Source organism: Thunnus maccoyii, chromosome 3 (assembly GCF_910596095.1).
Source record: "Thunnus maccoyii chromosome 3, fThuMac1.1, whole genome shotgun sequence".
NCBI classification, from domain to species: Eukaryota; Metazoa; Chordata; class Actinopteri; order Scombriformes; family Scombridae; genus Thunnus; species Thunnus maccoyii.
The window spans coordinates 16996907-17014139 of NC_056535.1; the positions used below are offsets into that span (position 1 = coordinate 16996907).

The 17233-nt window shown below is 37.8% G+C and overlaps 1 protein-coding gene across 2 annotated transcripts in view; it reads right to left on the reverse strand.

Annotated features, from left to right (window-relative positions):
- Positions 1-7796: 7796 nt before the first annotated feature.
- The window catches only part of srgap3 (SLIT-ROBO Rho GTPase activating protein 3), a 60929-nt gene continuing 51492 nt past the window's right edge, over positions 7797-17233 (reverse strand). For both annotated transcript variants that reach the window (XM_042406379.1, XM_042406380.1), the window contains 6 exons: positions 16050-16277; positions 15607-15680; positions 13500-13680; positions 13141-13290; positions 12724-13039; positions 7797-11584 (listed from right to left, as the gene is read on the reverse strand). In XM_042406379.1, coding sequence (XP_042262313.1) covers positions 11138-11584; positions 12724-13039; positions 13141-13290; positions 13500-13680; positions 15607-15680; positions 16050-16277 — 1396 coding nt within the window. In that variant the 3' untranslated portion in view covers positions 7797-11137. The remainder of the gene's footprint in view (positions 11585-12723; positions 13040-13140; positions 13291-13499; positions 13681-15606; positions 15681-16049; positions 16278-17233) is intronic.

Sequence of the window (17233 nt, forward strand, 5' to 3'; positions counted from 1 at the left end):
TTTTGTTTATTTTCTTCGTTCACCATAGTACAATCACACAATTGATTAAAAAAATGAAAATATTATCAAACATGGGCAGGCTCTCCATGACGCATACCAGCAGCATATACAGAGCAACATACTCTTCACAGCTTGCTTGTTAACTGATTATTCAGCAGCACAGACACTGCATCACAGATATTCAGTAATGTAATGTAAGATTTACACCAGACAACAAGACATTATCATGTAAATGTATTTATGTTGGACCATGTCACATGTGTGCTTGAATGTGATTATTCAGTCACATGAATATTCAGATGAATTTACAGTACCAGTCAAAGGTTTGGACACACTTTCTCATTCAAGTGAATGGGAAGGTGTGTCCAAACTTTTGACCGGTACTGTATGTGCAGTAATTGGATTTTTCCTGGTGGTTTGGATAATGAAACGCCTGGAGCCTTTGGTCAATTAAATCATTTCACAGTGTTACCAAAGCAATAATGACTCTTTCCGCACAGTCTCTATAACATTACCAAACAATTTGGTCACAAGGCTTTTCCTGCAGAAGAGGATGAGACCTTTAATTTGCACAGCTGTTTGGCATTTATCACAGGAATTGTCACAGAAAATGACATGCCTTTGTAATAGGTTGCTGTCATGTCATGTTATCATCTCCCTTTTTGTTTTTGGATGAGAATTATTCAGATAATTTTTCTACCATTCATGTTTTCTTCTGTGACTAATGTCATGCCCCTTACACAGCAAGGAAGTCAAAATGTGTCAGGTGTCAATAAAATTGTAAATGTCAAGGCTAATCAGGCTTCTATTTTTCAATTTATGGTGTTAGGTCTGATTAACTGAATTCATTCAGCCAAAGATAATATTATGCAGCTTTACTTTGACTTCTCCTGATTGAAGTCTTTATATTGAGACAATATCTTCAGTTGTGTGTGTGCTGCTTCATTTATTCTTACTTATTTGTTGTTATTCTTACTTAAATCACAAAAGGCATGGCCCATGCTTTGAATTCTGCAGACTTATACTGAATGAGTAAATGCCCACACAAAATTGTTTTAAAGCACCACAAAATATGAACCACGTTACAATAAATACTTATGCAGAATTGATATAACAGTGACACATGAACTGACACACGGATAAATCATACTGAATGGACTTAAAGGCTGCTTTGTATCAGATTATGCAAGCTGGAGTTAAACCACTGTCCTCTTCCAGCACTCTGCTAAGACATTTTGATGGGTTTGGAAACCGGGAATGTTCATTTAGTGGATGCTCAGCCAAGCAGTAATTACATGCTTATATTAGCAAGATGACATGATGTACTGAATGCCTTTGAGACTCCGTTTCATGTTCTCAGGTATTATGTTACAGATTAAACCCATTACCAGGTATTTTACTCAGGGTCTATTTCAGTCTGGAATTTTTAAATGTGCTTTTCAGTGCAGCGTTTTATTACTGAATCTGTGTGTTTAAGGATTATCTACAGTACATTAAATGTTTTCTGATGTAACGTGAGAATATACCTGTCAAGTTAGGTTTTTTTCGTTATTCTGGGCTTTTTTCTAACTCTCTCCTCATATCATTATACAGATAATATCAAACAAATGGTCTCCACCAATCTTTCCTAAGAGTGCTGGTGAAGATTTTTTAGCGTATCTAAAGCCTTCATACTCCTGTCACCCCGAGTGAACAGAGAATAAGAAAATTATCTCAACAGCAGGGGTTATGATTTATTCATTTCTTAAGACGGGGGTCAATTGAAGGCAGCCAGAGTTTGTCATATTGAAATCATAAAAAATATAGATTTTTCTTCATCACATCTTACTTCTTTGAGAACATGAAGGACAAATTCTTTGTTATTTCAAGGCTATTTAATAACAAAAGAAAGGTGATTAGTTCTTAGCTTTTTAGAGGCATCAGGCAACCTTTAAGTTTATTAAGGTAGAAAAAAATCTCCAAATGACCCCTGTTCTTGGAAGTTATGCAGGAATATGACCCGACTAACATGTCACATGAGAAAGAAAGCTGTGAGGAAATCTTGTCCAGCTTTTCTCTGGTGAAGTGCAGCATCTGTAGTACTTTGATATGGATTAAAACAAGCATCACACATAAGAAATACATCAAGGGAACTGCAACTGAGGTTCAGGTTCATGATTTTATGCAGCGTTGTAGTAGCCTGTTGCTATGATTGAAATATGGTTCAAATGATGGGAGTATACAGTGGCAGACAGGGAGAAAATCTGTATTGCCTTTTTCACTTAAATATGTGCCTAAAGCAAGTTCCAACAAACACACTATAGATCATTGAAAAATATTCATTAACTTCCTTATGCCCAGGAAAAACGGGCTTTCATGTGAAACTAAATCCCTGCAGGATTAAAAGTATTTTGCAAATTCAAAATTGTTGCATGTGAACATAAATCCCGGGATGTCAAACTGCGAAGCTTAACATTCAGTCCAAAGGCTGAGGGTGATTTGTGGTTCATATGTACACATTAACAGTGGCTTTGTCTGAAACATCTGCACCATGACATACATGCTGTCGGAGGACTGTACTGTACTTTGCCTTATCATTCTTAAACTGTTATCTATTCTCCACATGTACATCTCTATCTAATGAGGCTCTTAGCATGTGAGTCATCCAGTCCTGTGTTAGCCAGTGAGCAGGGCTGGATCTGTCTGGGATCTTAACAATGGCAGGAGCTGTGGGAAATGAGTGCAAACAGATGAAGTCAAAGCTGCGTCTGGTGTTAAACAATGGACTTTAATAGGCCAGATAGCCTTGTCCTTGAAGATGCCAATGACAGAGCTCTGCTTTAGTGATTGATTCTTGATTATTCTTTCATGTGTTGTGTGTGTATTATTTCTACATTGTTAAAATTGTGTTTCAGTTTCATTTAACAGGAGCCAAATGACAACAACAACGTGTTTAGTGTTTTGTACCCCCTGATGCAGTGGAAATAATTTGCAAAGAACCTCAGCAGCAAAAATATAAGAATATTTTTGGCTATTTCTCCCCTTATGAAGCATTTTGGTTTTGATGCCTTTAATATTTACTACAATATGTTTTGAAAGTAATAGACGAGGGATGAAGGAAAAAGAACATTTCTTCTAACAATTCTCATCTTTTGTGGACAAACTGTATTTTATTTTACAGCCTTCTTTGTAATGATCAAAGTACTTAACTCACATTACTCAGAGCATGTGGAATGGAACTGAATTGAATTACTCATCTGTAACAAAGTGACTTTAATTGACACAATATATTCTCATCAGAAATTCTATATTTACATAATGTATTATACAGGTTACATGAATATTTTATCCTGAAATCCATTCAGGTGTTGAGCTGGTAGACGTCCTTATCTACAGTCATGTCCTTTGTATGTGAGCGTGCACTTAATTGAAACTTTGTTTGAATTAATTGCTATAAATTGTTGTTAACCATGGACTGTTAATTAGACTATACAGGATGTTCACTCTACAATCAGTGACTAAACGCACCATATTAGTTTCCCAATCGGTTGAATTGTAATGCTAGTTTATATTCTAATTATTTGAAACAATATACATATCACATATACAGTAACTCTGAAATCAGTCTTATTTCAAATATATTTGGTGTGGTTAGTTATATTCAAAATATATTTAGGATTTTATCATGATTTTTATGATGGGTTTGGGAATTTCTGCTAGGACATTATAGAGAGACGCAAAAGATCAGAGAGATTGTCGTGAGGCAGACTGTAATGTTTGTCAGTTCATGGTACCTTGTCCTTGTCGGGTACAAGGACACTGAATCTGAATTTCAAAAGATAAATATAATAGTGATATTTATGCAGTTTGTAAAAGCCGTGTGACCTACAGCGGTATGGTTGAAAAGAAAAACTGTCTACAATTCAGGTAGCTGCATTGGGTTATCAAACTCATGAGTAATAAATTAATGCTCTGCTTTCCAGGAACATTTGCATCAACAATAGAGAATCAATGAAGTATCCAATAAGACATTTAATCGTTATGTGTAGTAACAACAAATAAGACCATCTATCCCACAAATAGCCACAAGATGAAAGCTATTTGTTACTAATCATATTATTGGGGTCATTTGTTTTCACTTGAATCAAATAAACAAATATGCTATCAAAGGGTTGTGTCGTAATGCAGGTTCAGCTCTGCTTCAGGCCTCAGTGTTGGCATCTCTCTTCTTCAAAAACTTCACTTCAAAGTTCCAATATCACTGCAGAGCTACATTTGACATGCCTCTGCAAAAACATCATAAATATAAACAAGGAGCAATAAGTTCTCAGAGCTTTAATGTGCAATCTATGCGCTTGTGTTTGTTGTCAGGATGTATTATCAGGAGTTGTGTGTATATTGATTTTGTGTGGTATGCCATCTAGTCTTCAATGTGTTGTGTGTGAGGGTGTTCATGGAACAGGGAAACAAACCAGGCCGACTTGCTCTGTGTCTTTGGGTTTAATTTATTATGCATGCCATATACAGTATGCACTACCATGCTGCATCCCCGCACATCAAAGATACAGGCGTAGCTGGAAATGTCACCGGATTCAGAGGTGTTGCCGTCTGCTATTACCTTGAAAGTCTGATGATCGTTCACGTTCCTTTTCCATTCATGCTTGATGAGGCGAGTCGTGATGTGACTTTTTTCATAAATGCACAGAAACTGATAAGATGTTCCGTATTCTGAGTGAGGTCAGAAATTTTTATGAAAATGCATCAAAGTAAAATTATTGATTGCCCTACAGCATAAGGTATTAAGTATTTGAGGGATCACTGCAGCACTGATATCTGCCTGACACACTGAGACAAACTATGAAAAATGAAAAAGCCTCATGTTCTCATCTTTTCATAGGAAACTCCCCTGTCTCCCTCCTGCAAGTAATATCTGGATGGATCCAACCAAAGCTCTCTCTCTCTCTCTCTCTCTCTCTCTCTCTCTCTCTCTCTCTCTCTCTCTCTCTCTCTCTCTCTCTCTCTCTCTCTCTCTCTCTCTTCCTCAGCTGAAAAGTCTGGTTTTATTCCCTTCAAACATTCATGTACCTGGCCAAAGTATCTTTGAGCAGGGCACTGAACCCCTCCCTAACCACTTTAAGTTGTTGGGGATGAGTAAATGCTGAAATCAAATATACATTTTAACTCTGCACTGTATGTCTGCTCAATGATTGCCTCAGTACAACTCAGCAAAGTCATGAAATTATTTTTTGTTTTTGGTCAAATTCCCAGAACAAACTATTATTTTGGCCCTGATGATTCATTTTTGTGCTGTAATAGATTTCATTAGAAATGATGTTAAATGAAAGACCTTTCCACATCCATGTCTCAGCTACCACAATTGTACAGTACATTGTAACTATTCTGTCACCATACAATACATCGTGTCTCTCTATTATTCATTGTGATACAGCTTGTGGTAAAAATGTAAAAATTGCTATTTCAACACACAGAAGTGCATGTAATATGGAAATGCATGAAATAAATGAAACATGATTTCCCCTTGTTTACATTGTTCTATTCTGATTATGAAAATGAATGATCTACAGCTCACTACTGGTCCTCTGGGGCTTTTAATGGGCTTTTAATTGAAGAATGTAACTGCTTAACCATTAATTATTTTGATGAGGCAAAGGTGAAGGGAGAGAAGGTGAAGGTTGAAACAGGAAGTTATGATAATTCCATCCTGCTAAGAGATTATGTGTTATTGAAGAGTTTGCTCTCATTTGCGTATTAATTAGAATGGACAAAAAGCCAAATTAGGCCACTGGAGGGGGCTTATGCAACTTATGTTTTTCAAACCAGCTGCAGCATCTGTCCTTCACTGATGATGCATACCTCGTCCCAGAGAGGCATCAAAAAAATGTATTTGCCAGCGGAAGCAAAGACAACAGCAGATTTGTTTGTCCGTAGCTTATTTCACTTCTTCTTCTTCTTCTTTATTCTTTACAAGTAACCTGCACTAAATTGGCAGTTTGTCTTTGTGCTAAAGCCACTCTCCATGGGCAAAACCAAAATGTATGTCCTAAGATTTGACATCCTTGTCCTGTAGAGCCTAAGCTCAGCAGGGATGTGCCACTGTGCTCATTAATTTTAGGCGATAAAAGGAAGCAGAATCAGTTGTAAAACCAGAATTTTATCATGCAGCATGACCGTAACCAATCAAGGAGAATCTGGGTTGTACTTCAGGATCTGATTATTATGCAGCTTGTAAGTTGATACTAAATTCATGTCACTCGCAGAAGAATGAGTCATCAGTGTCTGTGTTTTTTTCTGTTGTTGTAATTAATGTAATTTAACACACGTCTTTTCTCATGCCATCCTAATGACCATTTCTTCCTTTCTAGTTCGCAATATGCATTTCCTTTCTTCATGGATAAAGGTAATATGCAATTAATTTTAGTAGTAAGTGAATTTGTATTTGATAAAAAAAATAGTATTGCTCATGCAATTATTCCTCAAGTCTGATCTCTCAACTTTATAGAAATACATAAATGGAGATCCCAGATTGATTTTATAACTTGATGTGTGAGATCCACTAGATCCATTGCTAAACACAGTAAGCTCACCTGCTGATATTTACTTGTCAGTAAGTGTTATACCTTCCAGACTATTGAAAAATGTGAACACAGTTGCTTGATGAGCATGGATTTCTTAGGTGGAACAAATTGAATTTTGTTTATGCTCTGTCAGGGTGAGATTCTGGTGTAACGCTCTATGACCAATGGACTGGAAAGCCAATTTCAAGGGGCGTTGTAATCATCTAATTTATACAAAACTCTGGGCGTTCTCTTAATGCTTGTTGCTAATCTTTACAGAGAAATCAACAGGGTGCTGACTACGCAGTCTTCATGGAAAGCTCATGTTCATCGGATACTGTTGCAGTTTCTCCATCATGTGGCCACAGAATGAAGTACAGACTCATGTCGGTTACTCTTTTGGTTTTGTATTTTTTAAAAAGTTACTATATTTTATATATGTTAATGCTTTTGTTTGTTTTTTAATAGTAATCTTAAATGTCATACCAGCACCCTCCCTTTTCATGTTTAAATTGTTCAGTTTTTCAAGTCTGTCTTAAAACAATAATCAGGTTCCCATATAAACACTGGAACAGGTTTTGCTCACAGCAATTGTTCCTCCTGTACATACTGACCATTAGAAGATCCCCTACAAATGCATTTCTAATCTAAGTGCATTTGTTTTGTCCTTGTTTTGTGCAAAAAAATGTGTCTCAAAAGTTTATCTGAAGATATTATGAGACTTCACTTTAGTCAAATGTTGTGGATATCTTCCAGTCTTTTTTAGTAAAAAATTCCCTCTTTGTGTCTCAACAGACAGTTTAAAATTGCAAAGCTATCCTTTAACATTATTAATATTTACTATCTGCCATTTGAAGTTTTCTTGTTGTGCATCTGCTGTAAAAACAAAAAAAACCCCACAATAATAATGCTACTTTTTTCAAAGATAATTAGCTTTCACACATTGTGCTTGTATTTAAAGTATGGTCAGTTATACAGAGACTAAGGGGTGTCCTGGTGGCCTAGTGGTTAAGATACTGTACATACTATATGACAGCAATCTCCTCAGTTCAAACCTGGCTGGGTACCCTTGTTGAACATCATACCCCTCTCTCTTCATTTTTCCTGTCTGTATCTGTTTCAAATAAAGGCAAAAAATGCCTAAAGAACATAGACATATCTAGAAAAAAAGGTCTCCCTAACCTGTATTATCTTTGGGATTTCAGATTTAACACACAAAAAAAACCACTCGAAATATCCAGATCACAGAGCAATAATGGTTTTATTTGGATGCAGGGGGTTTTCAACATCCAGTAAGTGGTATGGTGTACATTACATCACAGGGTTTCAACCAACCAGACACTCATCAACAAACAGCATCACTAGACAAACAATTAAAGAGAAGGTAAACAGTGTGACAGCGACTCGCACTCTGGTCCTCACAACATGACAGGCGCTCAGTCCGCTCTCTTACTGTGATGTACTTTTTTTTTAATATTAACGTAATGTCTTCTCATGTCAGTAAACAAATAATGTTACCCATTTCAGCATACATTCCAGAAAAGAAAATGTCCATGTACATCACATGTAGGAAATAAGAGTGAACCAAGTGCCTTATAGCCTCTACAAGAAGAGGGTCCATATCAGTCCTGCTGTTGCCAACGTTACTGCAATGTTTTTGCTTTGAAAGGGAAGGAGAATGAACAACAAGAGTTTACGGCTCAACCACAGCACAGGCAGTTCACAGGGAAAACAAAAATATGAAAGAAATATTCTGAGATGATTCTACTGAACCGAATACCAGTAGATTGTGTGTACAGTAGTTTTTTTTTTATAACTCCTATTCCTCAGGGATCACCCAAGCACAGACGAGCAGTTCATGATGATTCTTCTGTAATTCAAGAGGAATATTTTAACACAATATACTCCTTGGAGTGTTTGTGTATTTATGTAGGTTTGATGACTGAGTAGCAATAGAAAGTAACGCTAAAAAAGTAACTTCAGTTTATAATAAACATGAAAACTAATACACAAAATATTACAGTTAAAAAAGTAAATATAAAAGTCCAATAAAAATTGATGTTGTGCACAAAAGGCACTCAAATTGTCTGCTCCACTTACACAAGTGTCTATAAATAAAACAGTCTAGTTAAATACAATGATGATAATTTCACTTTTTGAAATTGTGTGCTTTCTTCGTATTTCAATAAACTTTTTTTTTGTAACATTATCTTCATAGATTTAAACAGGTGCAAAACTGTAACCAAGAGAGACAAAAAATAACTATTTATATAGATGAGCTTAATGATTGTAATAAGTAGCTCCAGATCATACTCATAATGCCCACGTAAGGTGATGGCATCCACCATTTCGTTGCAAGAAGCAATACCAGCAGGAACCAGCAGAGGATGCCAGTGCACTGCATGACTTTGAATGTATATAGACTTTTTCTGGCTCTATGAGTTTTCTGCTCTTAAGAAAGAATCCTCCCACCTCTGCATATGTATGTGTCTGTCTGGAAATAAAACAGATAACAAGCAAATACTTTCAATTTACAGTGCGTACCGTTACACTGTAGAATGTACAGAACGACTGCAGAGTGACGGTGGGATCAGTGCCTGGTTTACATGCTCAATCAAGATATCAAGCTTGTTATTTCTCTTTCACTTCTATTTCAGCAACTGCTACAAGCGGCTTCATTCATCATTCCAAACCCCCCTAAATGTTGTTAAGGCCTGTTTTTTTTTTTTCTTTAAGTCCAATATTTAAGTAATTTGTGCGTTTTACCAAGGCAAGGCACCACATACAGCCATTGTTACTCCCGCATAATATGAGTCAGACATTACAGCGCAAAAACATGCACAATAGAGCAGGCTCTTTGGGATGCAGGTTACAAGGTCTCTGGACTAGAGCTGTTAGAATGACAAAAGGTACAGTAGATATACGTATAACACTGAAATGTTCTCTGTTTAGTTTTCCTCCAACAAAATAAGGATTAATCTACAGTCGAGGCATAACTGTATCTATCAACAGAGATAAGAGAAAGGCAGGAAGGAAGGAAACCGCTGTGATAACAGTATGTCACAACATCTACTTCTCAACTTCCTCAGGGTAAGTATCACATTTTAAATTTGAAAGAGGAACTGTCACAGGGTACACTTGAATATTTCTTATGTAATAATAAAATCATTCAAATCAGACTTGAACAGGAACAACTGCAAACTATTTCAAGATGAGCAAATGTGTCAAAAATATAATGGAGAAACATTTCTTCAGCCTTTATGGTGTGTTCAACCGCAATCAGTTTTCTACAGTATGGTTACCAAATGCATTCAAAGCACACAGTAGGCAAGATAAATTATTTGAACTCTATTTCACACAGCCAAAGAATATACTTGTTTACTGAGGATTAAAAGTATGTTTTGTGGTTAGTTGCGATCCTTTCAAGTGCCGTTCACATCAACCCTTTGCCTTTTCTGTATCAGCCTGTACAAGATTAACACTTACAAAAATTACTAGCTATATATTATGTACAAGTTTACCACAGGATTCCTACAATTAGTTGGTGCATTAGTTTTCTGCATTTAATATACAGGACATTGAGGAAAAAAAAGGAAACAGCAATGTTAAGTCTGCTCACTGTCCAACCGTACATGGTTGAAGAGGACTTGCTTTGTTAAGCTCTGATCAGTACTGTCTAAGTGATCATCTTCATGCCAGGAAGCTTTATCTTTACCAGAGGAAGTGAGGACTGCAGGTAAGACATTTAGGATACCATTGCCACACACATGGCAAATTTAAAACATGATACTGTTATGATCCCCATGTATTAGATTAAATATTTGGACATCAGAAACTTCATTATTATATATGTTTTCACCATCATGAATAAGATTTCAAACTAATATTTTATGCTTCCACTGATTAACAAGCTTTTCCACTGACCATATGAAAAAAACCCTCATCGTCTTTAATGTTTCCCTTATTTTCTCCAAACCCTGCATGCAGAAGTATAAAACGTCACTATGTTTTTACTTTGCTGAACATCCACTGTATTATAATACAAACAGAAAGCATGGAAACTTCAAGTAAGTATGTATGTAGAGCCATAAGGCCTTTGACCTAAATGGTAAACAGACATGATATTTTAGCCTGAATGTCTACACCAGTCCAGATGAGGTGTTTCATACACATCCGCTGGACAATGTACGCTGGGTGGAGACTAATACCAGAATTTTACACAAGTATTGCTTCACTTGCATTCAATGTATCTCTGGAACGAGAACATGGCCACAGATTTTGTTGAACTTGAGGTAAAACTGAAATACATGTATTCTTATTCACATCTACTGTAGACAAATCAAGTTTCAAAGAGAGTGGAGCTTTATGCTATCACACCTCTACAGCTTCTTCCACCGCTTTATCACCATGGTAACATACTGTAGGCTCGCTTCAGGAGCTTCCTGAATATATGAATTAAGTCAGGCAGAAAACACAGAGAAAAATATCCATATCTGCTTGTCACACATCGACACCCATTTCCATAAGCTTTCCCCTCACTTGGGAAGCTTTATAACCTTCTCACTTAGCAGGTTCCACCTTTGCTACATAGTGCCAGATTTATCCCCACCATCACCGGATGTATTCATATTAGAACCAGCAGCCGTATTGTTACTTGGAAACATCTTCTCAGTGGGAGTTACAGCAGGGCTGCCGACGCCTGAAGAGCTGGAGCTGCTTGAGCGGTGCTGGGTTGGAGGAGGGCGCACTGGCCTCATGGGTGGGGGGCGTAGCTGAGACCCAACCATCCGGGCGGAGAGAGCAGGCTTGAAGGTGGTCATCATCTCAGAGGTGGAGCTGCTGCTTCGGCGCATGGCTGCATCTGGGTCACGGATCATAATGGTGTGCAGTGGACTGCCGGGCTCAGAGCTAACTGGGTTCTTCATGGGTTCCAGGGTGTCCAAGACCACATCAGGAGCCTGCTTAACGGTGTTCTGTCGCTCCAGTTCACGTAGCTCATGGAGTGCTGTTGTCATGGTCTTCTCTATGTCCTGGTAGAGGAGAAGTGAAGAGTACAGAACGATCAGGAATAACAGCTAGGCAGTGTTATGGGATATCTAGACATACAAGGACAATAGTGTGTTTGTACAGTTTTAAATACAGACTATATACAGTTTCAGGCACCTATTGATAAATGTGATAACTTTAGTAAATGGTACATTTTTGTTGCATGTTAATGCAGTTTGATCACAGGTTGATTTGAGAAGTCTGTACTGCATTACCTCACAGCAGCAATGTGGCTTTAACAAAAATAACCACTCAAGAAACTTTAAAGTATTTGTAAATGAATGGAAAATAGCAGAATACTGGAATAGTAGACATATACATCCAAATTTATAAAACACAGCAGTATGGTTTGCAAAAAGGTTAGCATAAGTGATTTGTAGTAAATGGACTAACACATGCACAACCACCAGTGCAGTCCTTTAGGTTATTCTACACAGAAATGAAAATCAGGTAACTTTTTACACACAGCTTCAGTCAAGTTAAACTGAATGGCTGCAGCCATTAGCTGATAAGGAGACTCTGGTACAGAACCTTCGGTGCTCTTTAGCTTGTTATTCAGTTCCAGGCCTTGAGGTGTTTTTATCTCCCTGCTGCAGTCTTTCTCTGACATTTACCCCAAGACCCAGCTGCTGCTCTCAGATTGACAGCTACAGCAGGGAGCCTCTTTCTGTTCTACCAAACCTACCCAATCTGCTTACATGCTATATTTGTCACACCTCATATTATGTCTCCTACTGGCAACACAGTCACCAAACAGAGATATAACAAATGCTACCAGAAGAGAGAAATTCTGTTCCTTGATATCACTTTTGCATCATTCTTTTCCGATCAGCTTGTCCTTGATACGTGATTTCACACTCATAAAACATCACTGACATAATAGAAGAGCTTAGTATTGTGCCATTTTAAAAATGCTGTTACAATTAATTTTCTAGTATAATATATACACATTACAGTAATATCAATGATTACTTGATATTATCAGCAACTAAAACTCCAGAAGGCAGTTAAATGATAAGAGAGTATAAAGCAAAGCAGGAAACAGTCCAGTGAACTTCAAATCACCCACATTCACGTTATGAAATGCTCTTCCATGAGTAAAATCCAGGTAAGAAAACCTTACCTCAGCCAGAGCTTCGGTCTCCAGTGATTTGTGGTCCCCGAGGCTGCTGTGACGAGTGGCCCCTGGCATCGGTCTCAGCGGATGGCCCTCAGGATAGGCCTTTCTGTCTGGGTAGTTGATGCTGCCTGCACTTCCAAAGGTGCCAAGGCGCCTCTTTTCTGGGCTCTCCATACGACCCTTGCTGATGGACACCTTGTGGGGGCTGCTGGGACAGGCTGCAGCCCGAGGTGGAGTGTCAGCCACTCTGGTTGGGCTGTGGGTGTCCGTGCCGCTCCGACGGCGTGGGATTGCAGCTCCATCGGACCGTAATCTGACCCTATGGAGAGAAATCAGATCAGACCAACGGACAAACAGGAAAACTCCTCAATAGTACAAAACTTTTAAACAGGAAAGGTGTTTATTCTTTGTTGCATCTACCTCCCCATGACTCCTCCAAAGTTGTAATCGGGTGATTGTTCACATGGTGATGGGACGTCGTTTTTGGATGAACCTTTATCATCCAGCAACGGTCCACTGCTCGCTTCACTATCTGCTTTCTGGCTGAGGTTATCTGAGAAAGCATCATCCCTAATGGTAAGGAGCATAAGATATGCACATGAAGTGTGAACGCTTACAGTCATTTATTACATTTTGGGAAGTAATATAGGGAGAAATTGAGTTACAAAACATGTTGTAATATTGTCTGCTTTACTGATGATCATTTCTAGAGATTTAGAGATTATGTAATACAAGATAACCAACAACAATGGCTAAAACACAGTTCTGCTGTTACTTACAGGTCTTGCACTACAATGTATTGATGTGGGATGAGACCATCCACACCATTGTGACGTCCCTCCCACCAGTCCTCAGACGCTCGGTGATACAGAAGCAGAGAGGCTCCCTTCTTGAAGGAAAGCTCTCTTGGAGTACGTCCTACATAGTCAAATTTGGCAATGGCCTCGATCTGTTCAACCTCTGAAAACATAAACAGACAAAGAAACATCAACAAAAAGCTTAATAGTTTAATTGAATTTAGTTTAAGGCACAGATAGGATAGTTTAGGCTATTTCTTTCCACGACTTGATCGACAACTTAAATGCAGACCCGAAGTAAATTGGTGTCCAAAACAAACAATAATACATTCTGAGAGATTGGAATCTGTGCTTCTAGTCCTTTATCAATCTGTGGCTGTGGTACATTATGTTATTACTTCCAGGAAGTTAAACTCAGTATGTCTTTATGGCTTTACATTGTAAATCACTCAGCTACACTACAGTTACAAACCTGAACTAAATCAAATAAATGTGTTTGTGAGTGTGAGTGTGTGTGTGCACATACTGTACATGAAAAAATGTGCGCATCAAACACAAATCACATGTTTAAAACTTAAGTAATTATTGAGCTACTGACTGTATGACAACCATCCACTACTGTTAAAACATGCTGTGTGAACTATTTAGAGTAATATAAATTAGATTTAAATAGAAGATTTTGTCTAAAATTAAAGACATATCTACAGTGTACTTCAGTAAGCCAGCCAGCAGAGGTCAGTAAGGGTTAAATGAACATCAATCAGCAACAACAAAAGTCCAGTTAGTATACATTTTGGGAACTCACCAGAGGGGTGCAAAGGTGTTTAAGAAGACAGTTAAAGTAAGAGAGAAAAGGATGAAAAGCAGCTTTATTCAAATTTGGTTTCTATTATATAGTAATGAAAAGAGTAAAAATATTGTCATCACAGCATGGTTGATTAGTTCTTAATTTAACAACATGGTTTTTCCTCCAAAAACACTGTCTATTGCCCAAGAACACCCACATAACTGCTACAGAAACACTGCAACAACAGAGCCCATAATATCACATAAGTCTCTGAGCAATGAGGCCAGCAAGAGCAGAACCTGTAGCAGGCAATCAGCCTTTGCTCCTCTTCCAAGTAAGAAAACGGAAAAAAGGGTCAGCACTGATTACAAACGCAGCCAACAGCACAGATGAAACTCTGAGATAGGGTTATCCCAGTCTGACCCAACATGCTCCATACTTCATGGACCTGTCCATTAAGTCCTCACTCACAGCACAGGAGATATTATTGTGTGTATTACCCGCATTTCAGCTTTTGTGCCTGGCCCAGTTATGCATTCAGAACTCAGAGGAGAATTGGGGAAATACTGCACAAAGGAGAAAGTCCCAGGAGAATTGCTGACTAACGCTGAACAAAGAGCGAGCAGGGGAGGAGGGGGGGATGGAGGGAGTAATAGGGAGAGAGAGAGAGGAGAGACTCACACACACACACACACACACACACACAGAAGGACGGATCAAAGAGGCAGTGCTGCATGCCAACACTGTTTACTCAACTTGCCTTCAGCTTCAAACATCACATAAGCCTCTGCGATCATAAGCTGTTGCAGCGCAAACATCATTCACCTTTCAGTCAAAAGCACTTAATAAAAAAGGTCAGTCTGCACTCAAGGCTTTTTCATCCACAAAGACTTCTAAAATCACATCACACATATTCTTATGTGAAATCCATGTAATACTATTTGCCAAGATGTGAACTGGTTTGATAAGTTTCTCTTTGAACGATCAAACAGCCAGGCAGTAGCATCTATCAAAAAAACAACAAAATCAAAAAAACAACAAAAAAACAACAAAAAAACCCAAGTTATTTCATACTTATTTCTAAAGCGATTGAAGTATTTTCTCTAGATGTGATACTGCTGTCAATATTTTGTATGAAAATTGAATTGCTACACCATGAACTTAAAGTCTATTTGTAATATCTATTCATTATTGGTAAAATAGTAGTAGCATTTATTTGTGGGTTGAGAAAACACAGCACACGGTAATAACTAAGTCCCTAAATAGAGTGGAGATGAGAAATGACAATTATGATGTACTGACCTTCATCACTGGTGTGTGGTTCAGTGCCATTGTCAGCCTCGTCAATGGTTCCTGGTTCACTGTGGGGGCTGTCACTGCAGTGAGTGAATGGAAGTGAAAGAAAAAGGTTAATTAATAGGATAATGGATGTAAAATGTTGCCTTGTTAAGAACACTTGTATATTATGTAATATCTACATGAAAAGAGAAGGATTATGGTTGTTGAATCTCATCAATTGGATTAATGAAATGGTATAAGATGTTGTCATAAGTTGTTACTGATATGTAGATATTGGAGCATGACAAATATTTATTAACTATTAGCATATTTAGGCTGGTGATTAGTTGATAAAATGTCACATATTTCCCTGTTAAACTAATTACAAGTCAGAGTTGACAGACCTGTAGCCTCAACGTAACTATACTTTGCTCATGTGTTCACCGCCTGATTGAGCCCATACTCACCAGTACTCCTCCCCACCAGTCATGCACTTTTCATACACTGGGCCGTCAAGCTCCCGTTGACTGGGAAAGATGACTTCATTGTGGATGATGATAGTCTTGATGACCTCATTAACATGTGCCTGGCATGCTACAGGATCCTGGCCATCTGGGATGGGCATCAGGGTGGGACCAAAGCAGATAGCCAAATTGTATGGATCCATCATGTTCTCATCACTGTACTGGGAGAGACTGAGGGACAGAACACGTTTTACTAATGTAAACTCATCTTTAAGACAAATATGTGTAAATTTAGTTATTATCTAGTGTTTGTGTTTTGAAGTGATAATGCTACAAGTCCTTTTTGTATTTTGGTGCTTCAGCCCTTTTGTCTACATTTGGATTATGGTATATTCCATAAACTGTTGGACTAGTTAAATTAATTATAATTATATAATTAATTATAAAATATTGGACCTGCAATAACTGATTTTTTTTGCCACTTGGGGGAAGGAGAAACAAGCTATGAACACAACACTGACATGTTATCACATTTTAAGTTGATATGGCGAACATGTTAGCAGACACTTGCTTATTTGCACATCCAGTACTTACAGAGCAACATTAGCATTCATCTGGATTCCTATTTCTGGTCACCTGGTAAGTTTAAGTCCCATATTCACTCTCCTTTTAGCTTTGTTTTTGGTCTCTACCAACTCCTGTCAGAAATATATGCCTCTTTAGTTGCTAAATGCTCCATGTCTATGTTCACCAGCTAATCACTAACTTTGTAATCTATTTATACATTTATACATCTATTTAACTGAAAACAGCTGCCTACACTCTATTAGAGTGGTGAGATTGAACCAAAACAGTAAAGTTGCGGGCTGGAAAACCAAAACAATGAGCTGAAAGACACTACAAAGCTCCATAGAGCTGAGAGGAACTGCAGAGTCATGTGATAATTATATGTGGGTTTGTCATTATGAGCGCCGCTGTTTACATTAAAGTAGTCATATGGTCCATTGTTAATACAAATATATTAATAATTGATTTTAGTTGCTTTAAGTTAAGAAATATCAATCCTATAATAATCTGAAAACAAAGTGCTATGTAGCGGAGACATCTCTTAAAGAGACATCTCTTAAAAAGTCACCAGCTTTAAGTGAAGTCAGATTTGACATACAGTATTACATCCGTCATTGCAC